General features: G+C 55.1%; 1 protein-coding gene and 3 long non-coding RNA genes across 27 annotated transcripts in view; 2 read left to right on the top strand and 2 right to left on the bottom strand.

The window, feature by feature from the left end:
* Positions 1-24,202, top strand: part of NFIC (nuclear factor I C) — a 112,096-nt gene that overhangs the window by 19,537 nt on the left and 68,357 nt on the right. For 21 of the 24 annotated variants that reach the window (XR_013409459.1, XR_013409461.1, XR_013409460.1 and 18 more), the window contains exon 2: positions 2,359-2,890. Coding sequence is in view for 18 of the 24 variants with exons in the window: in XM_028839220.2 (XP_028695053.1) it covers positions 2,359-2,890 (532 nt within the window). In the remaining 6 variants the exon portion in view is untranslated. Of the gene's footprint in view, positions 1-2,358; positions 4,752-17,536; positions 17,640-24,202 lie in introns of those variants that run through there. The other 3 variants (XR_013409464.1, XR_013409462.1, XR_013409463.1) reach the window with 3 other exon arrangements.
* On the bottom strand, positions 1,255-5,290 carry LOC144336997 (uncharacterized). Its single transcript, XR_013409549.1, has 2 exons — positions 5,123-5,290; positions 1,255-1,356 (listed from the first exon to the last, which is right to left on the bottom strand). It is a non-coding gene; the product is annotated as an uncharacterized LOC144336997 (long non-coding RNA).
* On the top strand, positions 6,211-8,100 carry LOC144336978 (uncharacterized). The gene is made up of 2 exons (XR_013409529.1): positions 6,211-6,492; positions 7,133-8,100. It is a non-coding gene; the product is annotated as an uncharacterized LOC144336978 (long non-coding RNA).
* Positions 10,137-12,114, bottom strand: LOC144336975 (uncharacterized). The gene is made up of 2 exons (XR_013409524.1): positions 11,985-12,114; positions 10,137-11,689 (listed from the first exon to the last, which is right to left on the bottom strand). It is a non-coding gene; the product is annotated as an uncharacterized LOC144336975 (long non-coding RNA).

The following is a 24,202-nucleotide window of genomic DNA, read 5'->3' on the forward strand; positions in this document are numbered from 1 at the left end:
ACCTCAGCCAGGCCTGTCTGTACATCTGCTCTGTAGGAATAAACTTTTGTACTCATTTTTTGTTTTCCCAAGACGGAGTCTTGCTCTGTCACCCAGGCTGGAGTGCAGTGGCATGATCATCTCGGCTCACTGCAACCTCCGCCTCCCAGGTTGAAGCAATTCTCCTGCCTCAGCCTCCTGAGCAACTGGGATTACAGGCATGGCACCACTACGCCTGGCTAATTTTTGTATGTTTAGTAGAGACAGAGTTTTACCATGTTGGCCAGGCTGGTCTTGAACTCCTGACTTTATGGTCTGCCTGCCTCGGTCTCCCAAAGTGCTAGGATTTTTTTTTTTTTTTTTTTTTTTTTTGAGACAGTCTCACTCTGTCACCCAGGCTGGAATGTAGTGGTGAGATCTTGGCTCACTGCAACCTCTGCCTCCTGGGTTCAAGCAATTCTCCTGCCTCAGCCTCCTGAGTAGCTGGGACTACAGGCATGAGCCACCATACCCAGCTAATTTTTTGTACTTTTAGTAGAGATGAGGTTTCACCATGTTGGCCAAGCTGGTCTCAAACTCCTGACCTCAAGTGATCCGCCCACCTCAGCCTCCCAAAGTGCTGGGATTACAGGCATGAGCCACCGCGCCCCGCCTCTTTTTTTTTTTTTTTTTTTTTTGTGAGTCAGGGGTCTCACTTCGTCACCCACTGGAGTGCAATGGTGCAATCTTGGCTTACTGCAGCCTTGACCTTGTGGGCTCAATCGATTCTCCCACCTCAGCCTCCCAAGTAGCTGGGACTACAGGCATGCATCACCATGCCCAGCTAAGTTTTGTTTTTGTAGAAATGAGGCCTCACTATGTCATCCAGGCTGGTCTTGAACTCCTGGGCTCAAGCAGTCCTCCCGCTTTGGCCTCCCAAAGTGCTGGGATTACAGGTGTGAGCCACCATGCTTGACCACCTACCCTAGTTCTTTTTTTTTTTTTTTTTTGAGACAGAGTTTCACTCTTGGCACCCAAACTGGAGTGCAATGGCGTGATCTTGGCCCACTGCAACCTCTGCCTCCTGGGTTCAAGCAATTCTCCTGTCTCAGCCTCCTGAGTAGCTGGGATTACAGGTGTGCTCCACTATGCCTGGCTACATTTTTTTGTATTTTTAGTAGGGATGGAGTTTTGCCATGTTGGCCAGGCTGGTCTTAAGCTTCTAACCTCAGGTGGTCCACCAGCCTCGGCTTCCCAAAGTGCTGAGATTACAGGTGTGACCCACTGCACCCAGCCTTTTCTTTTCTTTTCTTTTTCTTTTTTTTTTGACAGTGTCTCACTCTGTCACCCAGGCTGAAGTGCAGTGGCACCATCACAGCTCACTGAAGCATTAAACTCCTGGGCTCAAATGATCCTCCCACCTCAGCCTCCTGACGAGTTGGGACTATAGGTGCAAACCACCACGCCTGGCTAATTTTTGTTTTGTTTTGTTTTGTTTTGTTTTTGTTTGTTTTATAGAGATGGGGTTTTACCATATGACTCAGACTGGGTCTCAAGCTCCTGGGCTAGGCAATCCTCCCTCCTCGGCCTCCCCAAGTGCTGGGATTACAAGTGTGAGCCATTACCCCCAGCCCAAGCCTAGTTGCAATAGGCAGAGAATAGGTCCATGACATCTTTGTTCTCCCAACCTCAGTTTTACCCGTCTGTACAATGGGTCCTCCATGAGCTTCCACTTGGCCCCCTTAGCTTGCTCCATCTGTGTACTGGGGTTCAAGATAGGTCCTCCGTGTTCGGGCAGGGTGGCTCACACCTGTAATCCCAGCACTTCAGGAGGCTGAGAGCCAAGGTGGGCGGATCGTGAGGTCAGGAGATGGTGACCATCCTGGTCAACGTGGTGAAACCCCATCTCTCCTAAAAATACAAAGATTAGCTGAGTGTGGTGGTGGGCACCTGTCATCCCAGCTACTCGGGAGGCTGAGGCAGGAGAATTGCTTGAACCCGGGAGGTGGAGGTTGCAGTGAGCCGAGATTGTGCCACTGCACTCCAGCCTTGGTGATAAGAGCAAGACTCTGTCTCAAAATAAAAAAATAAATAAAAATGATGGTCCTCCACAAACTTCTGCGGTGATTTGTGCCTCTCACGTGGTCTAAGTCTCAGTTTGCTTATCTGGGTGATGGGTTCTTTCAGGTCCCTGATAAACCTCTCCTGGGTCCTCCCCGGCCTTCTGTGTGCCCCCGGTGGCGTGCACCGATCTGCAGCAACCCCCTGCCCACTTCTGCCCAGCCCCTCCCACTCTGCGGGTCTGTCCAGGGCCCCTCCGACCTCAGCCTTTGGGGCCGGGCAGTGGGTCCGCCCTCCGCGTCCCTGGCACCCCTGACCTCTCGCCTCTCCGGCCTACAGGATGAGTTCCACCCGTTCATCGAGGCCCTGCTGCCTCACGTCCGCGCCTTCGCCTACACCTGGTTCAACCTGCAGGCGCGGAAGCGCAAGTACTTCAAGAAGCACGAGAAGCGGATGTCGAAGGACGAGGAGCGCGCGGTCAAGGACGAGCTGCTGGGCGAGAAGCCCGAGGTCAAGCAGAAGTGGGCGTCGCGGCTGCTGGCCAAGCTGCGCAAGGACATCCGGCCCGAGTGCCGCGAGGACTTCGTGCTGAGCATCACCGGCAAGAAGGCGCCGGGCTGCGTGCTCTCCAACCCCGACCAGAAGGGCAAGATGCGGCGCATCGACTGTCTCCGGCAGGCGGACAAGGTGTGGCGGCTGGACCTGGTCATGGTCATCCTGTTCAAGGGTATCCCGCTGGAGAGCACCGACGGCGAGCGCCTGGTCAAGGCCGCGCAGTGTGGCCACCCGGTCCTGTGCGTGCAGCCGCACCACATCGGCGTGGCCGTCAAGGAGCTGGACCTCTACCTGGCCTACTTCGTGCGTGAGCGAGGTGAGGTGCGGCGGGCCTGAGCGGGGCGGCCATGGGGAGGGTGTCTGATGGCGGTGACGCGGCCTGAGGAGGGTCTGGGGAGGAGGCCAGTGCCTGTCGATGTGATGTGGTGGTCTGAGAGGGGAAGTGGGCCTTGGAGAGCGTCTGACGGGGGTGACACGGGGCCAGGAGCGCCTGAGGGAGGAGGCCGGTGGGTATAGATGTGATGTGGTGGTCTGAGAGGGGAAGTGGGCCTTGGAGAGAGTCTGAAGTGTGTGATATGGCACAAAGAGAGTTGGAGAGAGGAGGCTGGTAAATATAGATGTGATCTGGTGGTCCAGGCGGGGCAGCAGGCCTGGGAGAGCATCTGACGGGGGTGACATGGTGCAAGGAGAGTCTGTAGGAGGAGGCTGCTGCATATGGATATGATGTGGTGGTCCAAGCAGGGAAGCGGGCCTGGGAGAGCATCTGATGGGGATGACATGGTGCAAGGAGGGTCTGAGGGAGGAAGCTGGTGCGTGTAGATGTGATGCGGTGGTCCAAGGGGAGAGACGGGCCTGGGAGAGCGTCTGACGGGGGTGACACGGTGCAAGGAGTGTCTGAGGGAGGAGGCCAGTGCATGCAGGGCCCAGGGTAACTGCTGATGGGATGTGGAGGTCAGATGGAGGAGGCAGGCCTAGCAGAGGTCTCAAGTGAGAGATGGTACAAGGAGGTTTTTTTGACGGAGGAGGCGGGTGGGCTGTGGTGCTCCAGTGGTAGAGGCAGGATCTCACCCTCACGTCTGAGGGAGGAAGCAGGAAGGTCCTTGAGGTCTTGGGGGATGAGAATGTCCTGGAGGGTCTTGGGTGCAACGGACGGCCTTGCTGGAAGCAGGGATGAGGAGAGGAGAAGGACAGACCATGCCAGCCCTCCAGGGAGAGCCGGGAGAGTCCAGGCACTGCTTCCTGTGAATGCTTGTTGGTTGATCGACTCTCAGACCACACCAGCAGAGAGGCCTGATGAGCCTGGCCCTGCCAGTGGGCTGTTTGCCGGTGGTCAAATGCCTGATGTTGAGACCAGCAAGCTTTGCGGGGGTGAGGAAATCCAAGCTGGCTTCCCAGAGGAGGAGGTGCAGCTGAGCTCAGCTCTGCAGGATGGCCAGGCTGCAGTGAACAAGGGGATGCCCCAGGGGGCCTGGCAGGAGCATGGAGGTGGGAGGCCTGACGCCTGTGCCTCTGGTCCCGGTGCTAAGAGCAGGGTTGGTCCTGTAGCTTCTTGGCTGTGTGGCCCGCTTGGACTTCAGTTTCTCCTGCCTGCCAAATGGTAGAGGTGATCAGAGTCCGTAGCTGGATGGGGCTATGGGAGGTTCCAGAAGATCATGCGTGTAGCCACGTGCAGGGTGTCAGCTGCACCCCAAGACCTGAGTGGGTGCACAGCACCCCTGCCATGCCCACCCAGGCTGTGTCTGGAGCACGCATGAACCCTCACACACCCAGGGGCTGCCAGAGCATGTGGGATGGGTGCACGCCAGACGCAGACCCATGCAGGTCACCAGCCCAACCCCAGCCCAGGCAGCACTCTATAGAAAGAGACAATTGCACAGCCTGAGAGGGAGGGGCGTTTCCCGGAACAAGGGGGACTCGGACCAGACTGCCCGTGCTCCAGACAAAACTCTTCTTTTCCCCAGCTGTAGACACAACCCTTTTCTGTGCCTCAGTTTCCTCCTTGGTGCAATGGGAGTAACAGCCATGCCACCCTCTAGAGCTGGTGCAAGAGTGAGACAGGGTCACGGGCTCCCAGGCTCTGTGGTGTGTGGAAGGAGAGCAGGGCAGAGTTACCCAGTTTTTTTTTTTGTTTATTGTTTTTCCTGGAGACAGGGTCTCGCTCTGTGCCCCAGGCTGGAGTGCAGTGGTGTCATCTCGGCTCACTGTAGCCTCCACCTCCCAGGCTCAAGCGATCCTCCTGCCTCATCCTCCCAAGTAGCTGGGACTACAGGTGCACACCACCATGCCCAGCTAATTTTTTATATTTTTTTAGAGATGGAGTCTTGCTATATTGTCCAGGCTGGCCTCAAACTCCTGGGCTCAAGTCATCCTCCTGCCTTGGCCTCCCAAAGTGTTAGGATTACAGCAGGCAAGAGCCACTGCACCACACCAGTTACCCAGTCTTTTTTTTTTTTTTTTTTTTTTTTTTTTTTGCGGGGGGAGATGGAGTTTCACCCTGTTGCCCAGGCTGGAGTGCAGTGATGTGATCTCGGCTCGCTGCAATCTCCACCTCCCGGGTTCAAGCGATTCTCCTGCCTCAGCCTCCCCAGTAGCTGGGATTACAGGCGCCCGCCACCATGCCTGGCTAATTTTTGTATTTTTAGTAGAGACAGTGTTTCACCATGTTGGCCAGGCTGGTCTTGAACTCCTGACCTCAAATGATTCCACTGGCCTCAGCCTCCCAAAGTGCTGGGATTACAGGTGTGAGCCACCGTGCCCGGCAGTTACCCAGTCTTGATCTTGATTCTTTGACCTTGACCTTAGCATCTTTCTCCTCCCCCACCCCCACCAATGAGCAACAAACCTACTGGGGCTGGCTGTGAGGGGGCATTGGGGACGGTGGGGGCAGAGAGGTGGGCCGGGCGACTGCCTGTTGGGGGCAGGAGGCAGAGGCCACCGTGGGGGAGGGGGTGCTCATCGCCACGCAGGGCCAGACCTCTCTGCCACCACACATCTTCCTCGCCCGGCCCCGCCCCCACCTCCTCCACGCTGAGCTGATAAAATTTTGAAGCGAGCTTTCTGCTGCAGTCAGCACAACCTCTGGGCACCTCCCCACCCCCACCCAGCCCCTCCCGCCTCTGCTCAGCAGGCAGGCCTGTGCCCCGGGTCAGGTTGGCCTCTCTGAGTGAGGGCTGCACCCTCCCTCACCCCCAGCCTGCCCCCTTCGTCCCCAAGGGAATCCCTGCTTCAGTTGGCCCCAGCAGGCCACACCCCCCCCCCAGCCATGCCACCTGCCCACTGCGAGTGCTCCATCTCCTCATGGGGGTGAGAGCTGGGCCTGGACTCCAGCCCCAGCTCAGCTGCCCACTGGCTGGGTGATCTGGGGCCGGTCACTCACCCTCTCTGTGCTTCATTTCCTTGTCTACAAACTGGGGGGCTCAAAAATGGTTGCCCTGTAGGAAATGTTGCGTGCCCAGGGTGAGGGCTCAGTAAACCACCATGAGGCACCGTGAAGACCAGGCATTAGGCATGGGGCTAGGGCCCTCCATGGTTATCATTACTAACGTTATCCTCTTCAGGATTGGTTTGTTTGTTTGTTTTTGTTTTCATTTTTGTTTTGAGATGGAGTCTTGCCGTGTCGCCCAGGCTGGAGTGCAGTGGCGCGATCTCGGCTCACTGCAAGCTCTGCCTCCCAGGTTTAAGCAATTCTCCCGCCTTAGCCTCATGTGAGTAGCTGGGACTACACATGCCCACCACCACGTCCGGCTAATTTTTGTATTTTTAGTACAGACGGAGTTTTGCCATGTTGGCCAGGCTAGTCTCCAGCTCCTAACCTCAGGTGATCCACCCACCTCGGCCTCCCAAAGTGCTGGGATTACAGGTGTGAGCCACCACAACTGGTCTTGTTTTTTAGTTTTTGCAGAGATAGGGTTTCGTCATGTTGCTCAGGCTGATCTCGAACTCCTGGGCTCGAGTGATCCTCCTGCCTCGGCCTCCCAAAGTGCTGGGATTACAGGCGTGACCCCCTGCGCCTGGCCCATCCTCCTCATTCTGATTATAATCTCCCACTGCCAGGCCTTTCCTTATGCTGTTCCCTGAACATAGAATGTCTTTCCCATATGGAAAACCCCAACTCTGGCTGGGTGTGGTGGCTCATACCTATAATGCCAGCACTTTGGGAGGCCATGGCAGGTGACTCTCCTGAGCTCAGGAGCTCGAGACTAGCCTGGGCAACATGGCAAAACCCCGTCCCTACCAAAAATACAAAAAATTAGCCACCTGCCTGGCTAGAAATTCTTGCCCATTCTCACAGCTGCCCTGTGAGGCAGGGATCATTGCTGTATGTTTTTTGTTTGTTTGTTTGTTTGTTTGTTTGTTTGTTTGTTTTAGATGGGGTTTCACTCTGTCGCCCAGGCTGGAGTGCAGTGGCGCGATCTCGGCTCACTGCAACTGCTGCTTCCTGGGTTCAAGCAGTTCTTGTGCCTCTGCCTCCCGAGTAGCTGGGATTACAGGCAAGTGCCACCACGCCTGGTCAGTTTTTGTGGTTTTAGTAGAGACTGGGTTTTACCATGTTGGCCAGGCTGCTCTCGAACTCCTGGCCTCAAGTGATCTGCCCGCCTCGGTCTCCCAAAGTGCTGGGATGACAGGCGTGAGCCACCGTGCCCGGCCTGCTGTATGCATTTTACAGAGGAGGAAACAGGCTCAGAGGAGGGATCTGACCTGCTGAGGTCACACAGCTGAGACTGGGCCAGGTGGGATTTGGACTCAAGCAGCGTCTACCTCTGCCCTGTCCTTGACACCAGCCTCGTCCTCTGTTAGTGTCGGAAGGGGATGGGCGGAAATTGTGGTGCGTGAGGGGGCAGTCTGCTGGCATGGTGTGGTCACCTTCTAGCACGGTTGTGTGAGGATCTCACAGGCTGAGGTCTTACATAGGGTCCCCGGGCTGTGGCTGGCCTCAAGGCCTCCACGCTGATCCTGGCGGTTGTCACCTTGACAGCAGGAGGACTGGCCACCAGCTTCCTTTTCCGAACCGAGAGTCCCCTTGGCTGTGGAGCGTCCTGGCCCAGCCAGAGTGCAGCGTCTGGCTTTCATCAGCCCTGCTGGGCAGCTGAGACCCTGGGATAGATGCGGAGGGAGGGATGGGCATAGGGCCTTGGTTGGCCTCTTGGGGTATGCAGGGTGGATGTTGGTGGAGGGGCACCTGCCACGGGGCTGAAAGCAGCCACCACTTGCAGTGTCACAGGCGAGAGAGGGGGCCGGGCGAAGTGGCTCCCGCCTGTCATTCCAGCACTTTGGGAGGCTGAGGCGGGTGGATCACCTGAGGTCAGGAGTTCGAGGCCAGCCTGGCCAACATGGTGAAACCCCATCTCTACAAAAAATACAAAACTTAACCAGGCGTGGTGGTGGGCATCTGTAGTCCCAGCTACTGGGGAGGCTGAGGCAGGAGAATTGCTGGAACCCGGGGGGTTGCAGTGAGCCGAGATCGCGATACTGTACTCCAGCCTGAGTGACAGAGTGAGACTCTGTCTCAAAAAATAAAAATAAAAATGAATAAGAAGAGGGTGTCAGGGAGCGGCAGGAAAACAAAGCAGGGAGGGACGTGGAGAGGGGCTGGGGGCCACTTTGGATGGGGAGGGCTTCTCTGAGGAGGCATCTTTGAGGTGAGGCTTGAAGGGGGTGAGGGAACCTGGAGAGGCTGGAGGGAGGGGGCACTGGATGGGTTGTAGCCAGTACGAAGGCCTGGAGCCCAGGAATAGCATGTGGAGCTGGCTGGATGTTCAGGGGGTAGTGAGTGGCGAGGGCCGCCCTGTGGCCTCCTGGTGAGGGTGACCAGCCGGGGATGGGGTGGGAGAGGGTGACCCGGGTGCTCTCTGACCTGCCACGTGCTGGTGAAGGAGGCTGCAGGAACCAGGGCCCAGAGAGGGAAGCCGCCTGCCCGCCCAGGGACTAAACCCAGCCAGGCCTCCCCGCCCCCTCTGGCAGCCCAAGAAACCTGAGGCGCGGGCGGGCACCATGCCAGGGCTGGGTGGAGGAGGGGCTGCCAGGCCCGCCCGCCCCAGCAGCTGCCAGCCCGCCCCAAGCCGCCAGCCCAGATGGTGCCCATCTGCTGACGCCGCCATGGGCCAGCCTCCCGTTCCCGCCTTGCGTCGTGCCAAGCTCCTGCAGTCCAGCGCCTGGAATGGTGCGGTGGGCAGAGCCCGGCCTGGGAAGCTCACAGCATGCCAGAGAGGCTGCCCTGGGTGCCCTGGAGAGGGTGGCAGGAGAAATGTAGGAAGGGGAGGTCCCCAGCACTTCCTGGGTGGAACTGGGGAGCAAGGATCCGAACAGGGATGATGATGGCGGCAAACACACATGGAGTTACCTCTGTGTGCCAGGCTCCGAAGCCACTGTCACCCTAACTGGTTTAATTCTCTCCCCCATCCAAGAAGGAAGGGACTTAGACCTTCTGTCGTGTTCTAGTGGAGGAAGCAGAGACCCAGAGATGGTCAGTCACTTGTCCAAGGTCACACAGCTCCTCAGGGGCAGAGCCGGAATGAGTGTCCAGAACCCCTGTGAAAAAGGGATTGAGGCCGGGCGAGGCAGCTCACACCTGTAATCCCAACACTTTGGGAGGCTGAGGCAGGAGGATCACTTGAGGCCAGGAGTTTGAGACCAGCCTGGGCAACATAGCAAGACCCCCCCCCCCAACACACAACTTTTTAAAAAATAAACCGGGTGTGGTGGTGTATACCTGTAGTCCCAGCTACTCGGGAGGCTGAGAAGGGAGGATGGCTTGAGCCCAGGAGTTGGAGGTTGCAGTGAGCTGTGATCTCGTCACTGCACTCCAGCCTGGGTGACAAAGCAAGACCTCATCTCTAAAAACTGGTTTTTTTTAAAAGGGGTGATTGAGGCCGGTTGTGGTGGTTCACACATGTAATCCCAGCTACACAGGAGGCTGAGGCAGGGCAGTCGCTTGAACCTGGGAGGCGGAAGTTGCGGTGAGCTGAGATCGCGCCACTGCACTCCAGCCTGGTGACAGAGCGAGACCCTGTCTCAAAAAAAGGATGGGGGGTATTGAAATCCCTTAAACCTCTTTTCAAAAACAAACGGAAAGTACCCTTTGAGGTTATCTATTGGAAGCCACACCCTCTGAGTCATCTGGATCATACAGTACAGTCTGTGCACACTCAGGGAGTGAAGGAATGAATGAATGAATGAATGAATGAGGTGAACCCTATGGAAGGGGACCAAGCCCGGGGCCAGGGTGTCCATGAAACTCACCCTGAGCTTGACGGCAGGAGAAAAGGGTCTCAGCCTGCGAGTGAGGGGCCTGGGTTAGCCACAGTGCTGCCCTGGCTTGCTGTGTGACTTTGAGAAGGGTCCTGCCCTCTCTGGCCTGGGGTTGAGGGGAGAGGAGGGTGGGAACGGGCAGCCTTGTGGGCCACAGACAGGAGCAAGCCGGGTCCTCACGGAAAGCCTCCCAGCCTCTTCCGCTTTTATTGATCTTCATCCCGGCCGTGGGTTGCCACGCTGGGGAGACAGAGAGGCCGTGAGCGTGGGTGACGGTGCCCGTTTATTTGTACGGTGGACAGAATTTGTGTTTTCGTGTACTCCAGGCGGTGTGGGGCATATTCTCCTCTTTGAGCCTCTGTAGAATGGAGAGAATCAGAGCCGTGCCTGGCGCTTTAAGGATTGGAGTCAGTGGGCCGGCGCGGTGGCCCACACCTGTAATCCTAGCACTTTGGGAAGCCGAGGCGGGCGGATCACAAGGTCAGGAGATCGAGACCATCCTGGCTAACCCGGTGAAACCCCGTCTCTACTAAAAATACAAAAAAATTAGCCGGGCGCGGTGGCGGGTGCCTGTAGTCCCAGCTACTCGGGAGGCTGAGGCAGGAGAATGGCGTGAACCCGGGAGGCGGAGTGAGCCAAGATCCCGCCACTGCACTCCAGCCTGGGCGACAGACAGACTCCGTCTCAAAAAAAAAAAAAAAAAAAAGGATTGGAGTCTATGGTCTCTGAGAAGCATACAGAAGGCACTCAATAAATGCTCATTTCCTCCCTGGATCCTCTCCCCAACCCCAGGAGGGAAGGAGGGAGGCGCCAGTGCTGCCGCAAAACCCCAGGTCTCCTTTTCCCAACCCAGTGAGCCAGCGGGGGCACCAGTGACCCAGGAGTGGTTGTTGCCAGAAGCTGTCACCCTCTCCAGGTGTCTGGACAGCAGAGGGGTTCCTGCTAGCAGCAACCTGGTACCCCCCAGGGCCGGGCAGCCAGGTGTGCCAGCCGTCTGTCTTTGCAGAGAAGGTGGCTGCCGGGTGTGAGTCGCAGACACCAGCTGATGGTGTATTTATAGCGATGGCAGGAGTCCGCGGGGCACACGTCAGTGGTAAAGAGGGGCGGGCAGGTGGGGTCCAGCTCCCACAGCAGACGAGAGCCCACCAGGACTGGCCAGGGAGCTGAGCAGAGTGTCAGGGAGAATGAGGGGCACGTTCTCCAGCTGGGAGGCCCAGGCTCACACCCCTCCGCTCAGGAACTGCGTGATGTTTGCCAAGCAGCGTTGTAGCTGCAGGCCTCAGTTTCCTCCCCCCTCAAATGGGGATGATAATAATGCTGCCCACCTAATAGGGCTGCATAGGATCCAGTTAGTGCATGAAAAGCGTGAGGACAGGGCCAGATATACAGTTAGCACTCAAAAGTGATTTGTTGCCTGGAAAAGGGAGGGAATCCCGACATGGGCTATAATGTGGATGCACCTCGAGGACGTCACGCCCAGTGAAATAAGCCAGACACAGAAGGACAAATCCTGTGTGGTTCCACTCCTAGGAGGTCCCTGGAGTCGCCAGATTCACAGAGAAAGTAGGATGGGGGACGCCAGGGGCTGGGGAGGGGGCTGAGGAGAGAGAATGTTTCATGGGGGCAGAGTTTCAGTTTGGGAAGATGAGAAGGTTCTGGAGAGGATGGTGGTAATGGTTGTACAACCCTGTGAATCCACTTAATGCAGGGTTAATGCCGCTGAACTTAGAAATGGTTAAAAGAGAGGCAGGAGGATTGCTTAAAGCCAGGAGTTCGAGACCAGCCTGGGCAACACAGCGAGCCCTCATCTCTACAAAAAATGTAAAAATTATCTAGGCGTGGTTGCACGCACTTGTGGTCCCATCTACTCAGGAGGCTGAGGCAGGAGGATCGCTTGAGCCCAGGAGTTTGAGGCTGCAGTGAGCTATGATCACACCACTGCACTCCAGCCTGGGCCACAGAGCAAGACCTTGTCTCAAAACCAGAACCACTCCCCACAAATTTACATTATCTAGATTTTACCACAATCTAAAAATGTAGTTCTAGTTGTGAATAATGACAATAACAAGTAATAATGTTATATATATGGCCGGCTGCAGTGGCTCTACTAAAAATACCAAAATTAGCCGGCCATAGTGACGCAAGCTTGTAATCCCAGCTACTCGGGAGGCTGAGGCAGGAGAATCATTTGAACTGATTCTCAAGTGGAGGTTGCAGTGAGCCGAGATCATGCCACTGCACTTCAGCCTGGGGGACAGAGCAAGACTCCATCTCAAAAAAAAAAAAAAAAGAGAGAGAGATATTATCTCATTTAAATTGCTAGGCACCCCATATGCTCAATTCACAGATGAAGCAGTAAAGCACAGAGTTGACAAGAAACTCACCCAGGGTTACACAGCTGTCTGCAGGGCAGAGCTGGACGAGAACCACAGTGATGATGGTCATGATAATGACAATAATAACTACTGTGCTGTCACCGCAGACACTATTTTTTTTATTTATTGTTGCATGATTATATATGACATATTGCTAATTATTACATTGTAACATATGTAACTTTTTTTTTTTTTTTAAACCGAGTCTCACTCTGTTGCCCAGGCTGGAGGGCAGTGGTGCAATCTCAGCTCACCACAACCTCCGCCTCCCGGGTTCAAGTGATTCTCCTGCCTCAGCCTCCCAAGTAGCTGGGACTACAGGCGCCTGCCACCATGCCCGGCTACTTTCTGTATTTTTAGTAGAGATTGGTTTTCAGTATGTTGGCCAGGCTGGTCTCGAACTCCTGACCTTGTGGTCCACCTGCCTTGGCCTCCCAAAGTGCTGGGATTACAGATGTGAGCCACCGTGCCCGACCTACGCCTGGCTAATTTTTGTATTTTTTTTTCTTTTTTTTTTTTTTTGAGATGGAGTCTGGCTCTGTTGCCCAGGCTGGAGTGCAGTGGCCAGATCTCAGCTCACTGCAAGCTCCGCCTCCCGGGCTTACGCCATTCTCCTGCCTCAGCCTCCTGAGTAGCTGCGACTACAGGCGCCCGCCACCTCGCCTGGCTGGTTTTTTGTATTTTTTTTTAGTAGAGAGGGGGTTTCAATGTGTTAGCCAGGATGGTCTCGATCTCCTGACCTCGTGATCCGCCCGTCTCGGCCTCCCAAAGTGCTGGGATGACAGGCGTGAGCCACCGCGCCCGGCCTAAATGAAACAATATCTATGAAAAAACTAACCCTTTACACGTAGTGAGTGCTGGGAACTGGTGGGCTCTTTGAGGAGTAGGTCCCTCCACCACCCCGCAGATGCCCTTACCCAGCAGAATGCTGGTGTCTGCATGAATGCATTTGTGTGGGGACTCCCGAGATAGCCCCTGAGGGCCCCTCATTCACCCGGGTGGGGCCCAGGCCCTCCCAGAGCCAGTGGGAGGGGGAGGCGCCTTGTTGCACCTGTGATACCCCCCGTTGTGACTGGGCTGCAGTTGTCACCCTGGCCCCGTGCCCAGGAAGCCAAGGGGAGGCTGAGGGCAGCTAGGGACAGCTCCGTGCCCATGGGCCCCTCCAACCAGCTGCCAGGCCAGCCCCCTCTCTCCAGCTGGGCGTGGGCAGGAAGTCACTGATGGTCAGGGTTGGTGAGGGGTGAAGCAGGGGGCATTTGGGGACACCGGATGTCTTGTCCAGATGGGGAAACTGAGGCCCAGAGAGGGGCAAGGCATTGCCCAGGGTTGCCCAGGAAGGGTCTTGGCTCTTATCCCTTCTAAGTCCCATCTTTATTTTTATTTTTTATTTTTTTGGAGATGGAGTTTTGCCCCGTTGCCCAGGCTGGAGCGCAGTGGCGTGATCTCGGCTCGCTGCAACCTCCGCCTCCTCAGTTCAAGTGATTCTCCCACCTCAGCCTCCCGAGTAGCTGGGATTACAGGTGCCCGCCACCACGCCTGGCTAATTTTTGTATTTTTGGTAGAGATGGAGTTTCGCCATGTTGGCCAGGCTGGTCTCGAACTCCTGACCTTGTGATCCACCCGACTCAGCCTCCCAAAGTGCTGGGATTACAGGTGTGAGCCACCACACCCAGCCTAAGTCCCATCTTTAGGTCTGCTTGACTGTTCCAAGGCCACCCAGAGGGGTGGTAGGGACAGCAAGGAGGGACCCCAGGGTCTTAAGGCAGAGCATCTGCCAGAGGAGAGGGAGAAGCAGGTTCTGAGGGGAGGGAGGCGTAAGAATCCTGACGTTGAAGTGGTTTCCAGATTCTCCAGGGCACGAGTCCTGAAATCCCCAAGGCCTGAGTTCTAGAATTTCTTCCACTGGGGTCCTGACCACACAGGCGATTCTAGAATACTCCTAGGTGAATTCCAGACCCAGGGGTCCAGGAGAAATAGAATGTTGGCCGGGCGTGGTGGCTCACACCTGTCATCCCAGCACTTTGGGAGACCAAGGGGGTGCGGATCACTTGAGGTCAGGATTTCGAGACCAGCCTGGCCAACATGATGAAACTTGGTCTCTACTAAAAATACAAAAATGAGCCGGGCGTGGTGGCGCGAATCTGTAATCCCAGCTACTCGCCGAAGGCTGAGACAGAAGAATCACTTAAACCAAGGAGGCAGAGGTTGCAGTGAGCCGAGATCGCGCCACTGCACTCCAGCCTGGGCAACAGAGTGAGACTCTGTCTCAAAAAAAAAAAAAAGAATTCCTACCACACATATAATTTAATATTTTTCTGGTCCTCACACTTAAGCATGTAAATTTAAATATACTGGGAGAATTCATTTTAACATTATTTTTTAACATTATTTTAAATAACGTTAATTTTTTTTTTCTTGAGATAGAGTCTCGCACTGTCGCCCAGGCTGGGATGCAGTGGTGCAATCTTGGCTCACTGCAACCTCCACCTCCTGGGTACAAGCAATTCTTCTGCCTCAGCCTCCCGAGTAGTAACATTAAAATGTTTAATTTTAACATTATTTTATTTAACCTAGGGCATCCGGAATATTACCATTGCAATCCATAAGCAATAGGAAAAATTATTGACCAGGCACAGTAGCTCACGCCTGGAATCCCAGCACTTTGGGAGGCTGAGGTGGGAGGATTGCTTGAGGTCAGGAGTTTGAGACCAGCCTGGCCAACATAGTAAGACCTTGTCTCTACAAAAACATTTAAAAATTAGCCAGGCGTGGTGGCGTGAACCTGCGGTCCCAGCTACTCAGGAGGCTGAGGTGGGAGGATCGCTTGAGCCCAGGAATTCGAGGCTCCAGTGAGCTGTGATTGTGCCACTGCACTCCAGCCTGGGTGACAGAGCAAGACTTCAACTCAAAAAAAAGTTATCGAGGTAGTTTATGGTCTTCTCTTTTTTTTTCCCCCTACATTAAGTCTGAAATTTGGACAGACCAGATTTCAAGCACTGGATGGCATATGCGGCCAGTGGCTGTTGTGTTAGGCAGGCCGTGCTAAGACATCTGAGTTCTAGAGCCGGGGTTCTCGATGCCCGGGCCACAGACGGGTACCAGGCCTGTGAGGAACCCGGCCACACAGCAGGAGCTGAGCTTCCTGCAAGGGACCATTCTCACCTGGGCTCTGCTTCCCGTCAGATCAGTGGGCGGCTTTAGATGCCATAGGAGCGTGAACCCCATTGTGAACTGCACATAGGAGGGATCTAGGTTGTGGGCTCCTTACGTGAATCTGACTCATGTCTGATGATCTGAGGTGAGGCAGTTTCATCCCAGAGCCATCTCCCCACTCACCCCGTCCCTGGAAAAAAACTGTCTTCCATGAAATCGGTTCCTGGGGCCAAAAAAGGTTGGAGGCTGCTGTTCTAGAGAATTCGGAAGCAGATCTCCAATCTCCCAAGTTGGGTTCTTGAAAATGTGAGGGCAAGTTCTAAACCTTCCAAACTGGTTGCTTGAAAATCCAAGGAGGCCGGGCGCGGTGGCTCACGCCTGTCATCCCAGCACTTTGGGAAGCCGAGGCAGGCGGATCTCTTGAGGTCAGGAGTTTGAGACCAGCCTGATCAACATAGTGAAACCCCATCTCTACTAAAAATACAAAAATCAGCCGGCTGTGGTGGTGGGCGCCTATAATCCCAGCTACTGGGGAGGCTGAGGCAGGAGAATCGCTTGAACCCAGGTGGTAGAGGCTGCAGTCAGCCAAGATCACATCACTGTACTCCAGCCTGGGCAATAGAGTGAGACTCAATTCTTTTGCCCAGGCTGGAGTGCAGTGGTGTGATCACAGCTCACTGCAGCCATCAACTCCCAGGTTCAAGCAATCCTCCCACCTTAGCCTCCCAAGTTGCTGGGATTACAGGCGCACACCACCACAGTGGAATTTTTTTTTTCTTTTTTCAGTAGAGATGAGGTCTCACCATGTTGCCCAGGCTGGAGTGCAGTGGTGGAATCATAGCTCACTGCAGCCTCAATCTCCCAGGCTCAAGTGATCCTCCTGCTTTAGCCTCCCAGGTAGTGTAGTACAGGCATGCACCACTACGCCTGGCTGATTTTTTATATTTATTTATTTATTTATTATTTATTTATTTAATGAGATGGAGTCTCGCTCTGTTGCCCAGGCTGGAGTGCAGGGATGTGATCTCGGCTCACTGCAACCACCTCCCAGGTTCAAGCGATTCTTCTGCCTCAGCCTCCAGAGTACCTGGGATTACAGGCACTCGCCACCACGCCCGGCTAATTTTTGTATGTTTAGTAGAGACGGGGTTTCTCTATGTTAGCCAGGCTGGTCTGGAACTCCTGACCTCAGGTGATCTGCCTGCCTCGGCCTCCCAAAGTGCTGGGATGACAGGCGTGAGCCACTGCACCTGGCCTTATTTTTATTTTTCATAGATAGGAGGTCTCACTATGTGGCCCATGCTGGGATTTCAGGCTCTTTGAGCTTTCTTCCATATTGGCTGGGGCTGGAGCAGGACTCCACTGTGGCAGGAAGTATTTGGGTGCAAGGGGAGCAGTTGTGGGGACTGGTAGTGACCCCCAGTTACTGTCTGTTGTGCTTTGGATGCCAGGCACGCGAAGGCTGGCTGTAAGTGTGTGTTTCCAAAAGGTTGTTATGGGGCCTCGGGCACACCCTCACTGGGTCTGGATCCCAGCCCGTCTACCACCAGGCATCCCTTCCGATGGGCAAAGCTGCGTGAGAACTTCCCACAGGGATGCCATGGCTGCTTGTAGCCCGGAGCTTGCAGAGCTTTGTTTAAAGGCAGTGGCTGGGGCTGAGTGCAGTGGCTCATGCCTGGAATCCCAGCACTTGTGGAGGCCAAGGTGGGCGGATCACCTGAGATCAGGAGATCGAGACCAGCCTGGTCGATGGCTCAAGCCTGTAATCCCAGCACTTTGGGAGGCCGAGACGGGCGGATCACGAGGTCAGGAGATTGAGACCATCCTGGCTAACACGGTGAAACCCCGTCTCTACTAAAAAAATACAAAAAAAAAAACTAGCCGGGGGAGGTGGCAGGCGCCTGTAGTCCCAGCTACTCGGGAGGCTGAGGCAGGAGAATGGCGTAAACCCGGGAGGCGGAGCTTGCAGTGAGCCAAGATCTGGTCACTGCACTCCAGCCTGAGCAACAGAGCGAGACTCCACCTCAAAAAAAAAAAAAAAAAAAAAGAGACCAGCCTGGTCAACATGGCGAAACCCTGTCTCTACTAACCATACAAAAATTAGCTGGGCGGTGGTGGCACACGCTTATAGTCCCAGCTACTCGGGAGGCTGAGGCAGGAGAATTGCTTGAACCCGGGAGGCGGAGGTTGCAGTGAGCCGAGATCGTGTCATTGCACTCCAGCCTGGTCACAGAGTGAGACTCCATCTCAAAAAAAAAAAAAAAAAAGCAGTGACTGTCATGATCGGTTGTGGCATCTAGTGGGAGGCGGGGGTGTCTGCGTGTGTGTTTGGGGTACACTGTGGGGGGATTGCAGGCATATTGAGGGCTTACCAAGTGCCTGGCTCATCTAGCCCTCAGGAAACTACATTGTTGGAAGCTGCTTCACCGTCTTACAACGACCCACTGAGGTTGGAGTGATCATTAACGGCATTTAACAGATGGGGAAACTGAGGCCCAGAGAGGCAAAGTCACTGGCCCAAGGTCACATAGCTAAGGAGTAGAGCCGGGATTTAAATCCAAGTCTGGGAAATCCCAGGGCCCGCAGTGGGCACCAGATAAAGGAGCTGTTTGGGGTATGGCAGGGACTGCCCTGGAGCATTCCAGATCCTGCCTTTGGGCCTACAGGGCTTTGGTGCTGGTGAGCAGGCCGCAGGTTCAGCCGGCTCAAGGAGCAGCGTCGGGGCTGTAGCTGGGCTGGGGGCTGGGCGGGCCTCAAACCCCTGGACCTGGGGAATCAGGGAGGCGTAAGCTGCATCTGAGGTTGGGTGTCTCTATGCCTCTGTCTCTCTCTCTACCTCTGATTCTCCCCAAGCTGCTTTGTCTCAGTCCCTGTCTATTCCCACCCCACCCCACTGTCTCTTCGGCCTTGCCAGTCTCCTCCCAGCCCCCCATCCCACCCAGTGGGCTGCCCGGAGGTGGCGGCAACAGGCAGCTGAATGGGCTTCTTGTTCGTGGCCACACCCGCCCCTTGGGGTCACCCTGGGCCATGCCCAGGCAGCGTGGCTGCCTTAAAGGGCTAGTACCCAGAAAGAATGCGAGCAGGGGAGGCTGCGTCCACTCCCAAATCCCACCGGCTCCCAAAGGTGGACCACTCATGTGTCTGACGGGGGTGGGGAGCTCTGTACCTAGACACCCTTGTGGCTTGGGGGAGGCCTGTCTGGAGAAGACGACGTGATAGGGTTTGGGTTTGACCTTGGATAAATCTCTTTGTCTCTCTGTGCCTCAGTTTCCCTATCTAGATCAGGGGGCTCCTTGGAGCCACCCCTGTGGGCTGCTGGGCAGATGGCATATTATCCGGGATTCTGCACACAGTTGACACTCTTCCTGTGCCCACCGTGCCTTGATAGTGCACCTGCCGTTTCAGCCCAGCATTCATCCGCTGTGCAGACTTGGCAATTCCTTCTTCACCTTGCTCCGTGCATCAGTTTCCCCAAATGTAGAATGAGGCGATGGCTGTCTTAGCTTCACAGAGAGCTACGCAAGGATTGAGTCGGTCCGTGGTATTAGAGAGAAGGGCCTGAAACACTGCTGAGTGTCACCTCCGCTGGTGCACTTATTGAGCACCAGCTGCATACCAGGCCTTGCTGAGGAAGCTTCACTGCACAGGCTGCAGTGAGGTGAGAGGGGAAGGCCACCCAGCCTGGATCTCACTCTGGTGTCATCGCCTCCTGCCTCTGCTCAGGGCTGTGCAGCCTCAGGCTGCTCCCCTGCCCTCTCTGGGCCTCAGTTTCACCTTCAGAGCAATGGGAACAGCCCCATCCCTTCACACACTGGAAACCATCACCTTCTGCCTGGGAGGGGGTTGTGTTGTCTCTGGGAATCCCAGGCATCCCCTAGACAGGAGCCAACCCAGAGGCCCTCGGACCCGGGCTGCACCCTGTGACCGCTCCTGGTGGCTGTGGCGCTCCCATGCTCCAGGCCGGCCCCACAGACAGCCCGGGACAGGTTACTGCCAGATAGACAAGCCTGTGCCTCACTGCCTTATGTAACCAGTTTATGCAAGGGCAGCCGGCCCGCTTACATAAGGGGAGGCCGGGCCAGCGCCCAGCTGGGGAGGGGGAGGCTCTTAAAGGGACCGGCGTCCCCCGCGGCTCCCTCCACGGGCACTGGTGCGAATTCATGGGCGAGCTGTGGACCCCGCTCTCAGTAAGGCCGCCATGAATGTCATTATGATTATCTTTGTGGATGTTGTTTATCATTACTATATTCTTTTCCCAGGGCGGGGGTTCAGCTGAGAGGAGGACCACGCCCAGCGCTTGGGCAGAGGGCTTGGGCTGTGGCGCTGGCTCTGGGTGCCACTTGGTTAAGTCCCTCTCTCTGAGCTTCAGCCTCCCCTTCTGCACAGTGGAGCAGTGCAGGAAGGCATGGGGTCCTGGAAGGTCCTGGCCCTGCTGCCTGTTCACCGTGTGGCCTCGGGCAGGTGGCATCCCCTCTCTGGGCCTCAGTTTCCCCATCTATAAAATAGCGCCTGCTCCGTGGAGTTGCTCAGGGAGAGTTGATAAGACACATTAAGAGTTTACATGCCCGCCGGGCATGGTGGCTCACACCTGTAATCCCAGAGCTTTGAGTGGCTGAGACGGGAGGATCGCTTGAGGCCAGGAGTTCAAGACCAGCCTGGGCAACATAGTGAGACCCCCATCTCTACAAAAAATAAAACTTAGCCAGGTGTGGTGATGTGTGCCTGTAGCCCCAGCCACTGGAGAGGCCAGGGCAGGAGGATTGCTCAAGTCTGGGAGGTTGAGGCTGCAGTGAGCTGTGATTGGGCCACTGCACTCCAGCCTGGACGACACAGCAAGACCTTGTCTCAAAAAATAAAAATAGGCCAGGCATGGTGGCTCATGCCTGTAATCCCAGCACTTTGGGAGGTCGAGGCAGGCGGATCACTTGAGGTCAAGAGTTCCAGACCAGCCTGGTCAACAAGGGGAAACCCCATCTCTACTAAAAATACAAAAATTAGCTGAGCGTGTGGTGGGAGTCTGTAATCCAGCTACTGGGGAGGCTGAGGCAGGAGAATCACTTAAACCTGGGAGGCGGAGATTGCAGTGAGCCGAGATCGCGCCACTGCACTCGAGCCTGGGCGACAGAGCACGACTCCATCTCAAAAAATAAGTAAATAAAAATAAAAATAGGCTGGGCACAGTGACTCACACCTTTAATCCCAGCCCTTTGGGAGGCTGAGGCGGGAGGATTGCTTGAGCCCAGGAGTTTGAGACCCGCCTGGGCAAATCCCTGTCTCAAAAATTTTTAAAAACATAAAGAGTTTAGGACAGCATGGAATACAGACGCGGTCAGCACTCATCCAGTGGAACCATTTTGCAGCCAATAAATATTTAGTAAGCTCCTACTGTATGCTAGGCACTGCTCCAAGTGCTGGGATACTGCAGTGAACAGGACAGTTTAAAAATTCGGCCCTGGCCAGGCGCGGTGGCTCATGCCTGTTATCCCAGCCCTTTGGGAGGCCGAGGCGGGCGGATCACGAGGTCAGGAGATTGAGACCACCCTGGCTAACACGGTGAAACCCTGTCTCTACTAAAAATACAAAAAATTAGCCAGGCGTGGTGGCAGGCGCTGAATCTGAGGCAGGAGAATGGCGTGAACCTGGGAGGCGGAGCTTGCAGTGAGCTGAGATCGCGCCGTTGCATTCCAGCCTGGGCGACAGAGTGAGACTCTGTCTCAAAAAAAAAAGCCGGGCTTGGTGGCTCATGCCTGTAATCCCAGCACTTTGGGAGGCCGAGGCGGGCGGATCACGAGGTCAGGAGATCGAGACCATCCTAACACAGTGAAACCCGTCTCTACTAAAAAATACAAACAATTAGCTGGGCATGGTGGCGGGCACCTGTAGTGCCAGATGCTTGGGAGGCTGAGGCAGAAGAATGGCGTGAACCCGGGAGGCGGAGCTTGCAGTGAGCTGAGATCGCGCCACTGCACTCCAGTCTGGGCAACAGAGCGAGACTCTGTCTCAAAAAAAAAAAAAATTCCGCCTTGGTGGAACTCACAGTTTGGTTGAGGTGATGGGCAAAGAACAAGAAATAAATGTTGGTTTAGGCCAGGCGCGGTGGCTCACGCATGTAATCCCAGCACTGTGGGAGGCCGAGGCGGGCCAATCACCTGAGGTCAGGAATTTGAGACTAGCCTGGCCAACATGGTGAAACCCCGTTCCTACTAAAAATATAAAAAATTAGCCAGGCGTGGCGGTATGGACCTGTAGTCCCAGCTACTGGCAGCGGCTGAGGCAGGAGAATCACTTGAACCCGGAAGGTGGAGGTTGCAGTGAGCCGAGATTGTGCCACTGCACTCCAGCTGGGGCCACAGAGCGAGACTCCGTCTCAAAATAATAATAATAAGAAGAAGAAGAAGAAGAAGAAGAAGAAGAAGAAGAAGAAGAAGAAAGAAATGTCAGTTTAGTGATAAGAACTATCAAAAAAATAAAGAAGGCCAGAGGAAAAGAGAGGGATGGGATGTGCTGGGGAGGTCCCTGAAAGGCTGTCTGAGGACCTGCCATTTGAACTGAGACCTGAGGGGTGAGGAGGAACCAGTTATATGAAGAACTGGGGGAAGGCGTTCCAGGCAGAGGGCACAGCCTGTGCAAAGGCCCTGCGGCAGGACACACCTGGCACTTTGGAGGAACAGTGAGGAGGCCCGTGTGGCTGCAGCAGAGTGAGGAGGAGGAGAGAAGGAGGACAGGAAGGCAGGGAGGGTATGGGGCAGTTTGTGTAAGGCCTGGTGGACAGTAGGAAGGACTTGGGCTTCGACCCCAAAGTGGGAGCCATAGAGGGCAATGGGCAGAGGAGGGACCGGCCTTGACTCAGGTGCTCACAGGCGCCCTCTGGCTGCTGCAGGGAGGACAGACTGTGGGGGGCGAGGGCAGGAGCTGGGGATCAGAGCAGAGTGGACCGCCCTGGTGCAAGCAGGCAGTAGCAGGGGCAGAGGCAGGGGAGGGGACAGAATCCAGATGAGCTCCGACGGTGTGAGGATTCAGTTGCTCACCTGGGTCGTTTATACCTTATCTGAGTCTGGCTCTTGCTCTCCTTGCCCCGTCTCCTGCCTGCAAGCCGCACCTGCCTGGGCACATGCAGAGAAGGGAGCGGCGCGGCGCTAGTCATGCCCAGGAGCTCTCCTGCAATCAGGACTTTGTTATAGCGGGCAAGCTGGATATGGGTCCTGGTGCCTGGGAGGCCCGTGGGGCTCTGGGCTCCTGCCAGGGTCCCAGCCCCAACCCAGGTACACCACCCACATGGCACGGTTATTCTCATTTTTTTTTTTTCCTTTTTTTAAACAGAGTCTTGCTGTGTCGCCCAGGCTGGAGTGCAGTGGCACGATCTCAGCTCACTACACCTTCCGCCTCATGGGTTTAAGCGATTCTCCTTGCCTCCACCTCCTGAGTAGCTGGGACTACAGGTGTGCACCACTTCACCCAGCTAATTTTTGTATTTTTAGTAGAGATAGGGTTTCGCCATGTTGGCCAGGCTGGTCTGAAACTCCTGAACTCAAGTGATCCAACCGCCTCGACCACCCAAAGTTCTAGGATTACAGGTGTGAACCACTGCACCCAGCCTATTCTCATTTATTTTCTTTCTTCTTCTTTTTTTTTTTTTTTTCTTTTTTTGAGACTAAGTCACCCAGGCTGAAGTGCAGTGGCACAATCTCAGCTCACTGCAACCTCCGCCTCCAGGGTTCAAGCAATTCTCCTGCCTCAGCCTCCCTAGTAGCTGGGACTACAGGTGTGTGCCACCATAGCCAGCTAATTTTTGTATTTTTAGTAGAGATGGGGCTTTGTCATGTTGACGACCAGGCAAGTCTCGAATGCCTGACCTGAGGTGATCCGCCCGGCCTCAGCCTCCCACAGTGCTGGGATTACAGGCTGGAGCCACTGCGCCCAGACTTTCCTTCCTTTTCATGTCTCCTCCTTCCACTCTCCCATGTACCATCTCTCTGTCTCTCTTTTTCTCTCTGCTTCATCCCTCCCTCTCAACTTTCTGTCTACAGATGTTTATTGAGCACCTAGTCTGTATCAGGCCTTATTCTAGCCACTGAGGGCACAACAGAGATCTAGACAGACAAAGCCTCTGCCCTTGAGGAGGTGACGTTCCACTGGGGAGATGAGCAAACACCCGTGCAGTCACTAAGCAACTCAGCAAATCCATAGGCAATCACTAACTTCCCCTGAAGGAAAAAAAACAGAAGACTGAGATTGAGGGTGGCCAGAGGCTGCTTGAGGTGAAGGAGCTCAGGGTAGACCTCTCTGAGAAGGGAGCATTTGAGCTGAGACCAGGAGAGATCTCAAGGGAGAGAGCAAGCAGTTAGCTGTTTAGACAGAGGGACCAGAATGTGCAAAGGCCCTGAGGCAGGACTGGGCCAGGTGCATTGGAGGAACAGGGAGGAGGCCCCTGTGGCTAGAGCAGAGTGAGTGAGGGGGAGAGAGGGAAGAGCAGAGGGCAGAAAGGGGACAGGACAAGTTGTGCTGGGCCTGTGGTCCTAGTACTTCACTTTGAATACTCCCCCAAATCTCTTAAGGTTCCTCATGTTCCTTTCCCTGACAAGCATTTATTTTGCACCTGCTGTATACCAGATCCTATCAGGAGAATCCCAAATATTCATGCAACAAGTTCATATTGGGTACCTATGGTAGGCCGGGCTCTGCTGGAGTAATCACGCTCATTTGACTGCAAGCATTTATTGAGTGCCAGCTGTGTAAAAGCATTTATCAAGCACCACCTGTCTACTAGGCTGTGGGGAGAGAGGCCACATGAAAGCTTGGGAAGGAGAAAAGTTTCCTTCCACTCCCTTTCAGGTTCGTGCCCTCTGGTTTCC

Source organism: Macaca mulatta, chromosome 19 (assembly GCF_049350105.2).
Source record: "Macaca mulatta isolate MMU2019108-1 chromosome 19, T2T-MMU8v2.0, whole genome shotgun sequence".
NCBI classification, from domain to species: domain Eukaryota; kingdom Metazoa; phylum Chordata; class Mammalia; order Primates; family Cercopithecidae; genus Macaca; species Macaca mulatta.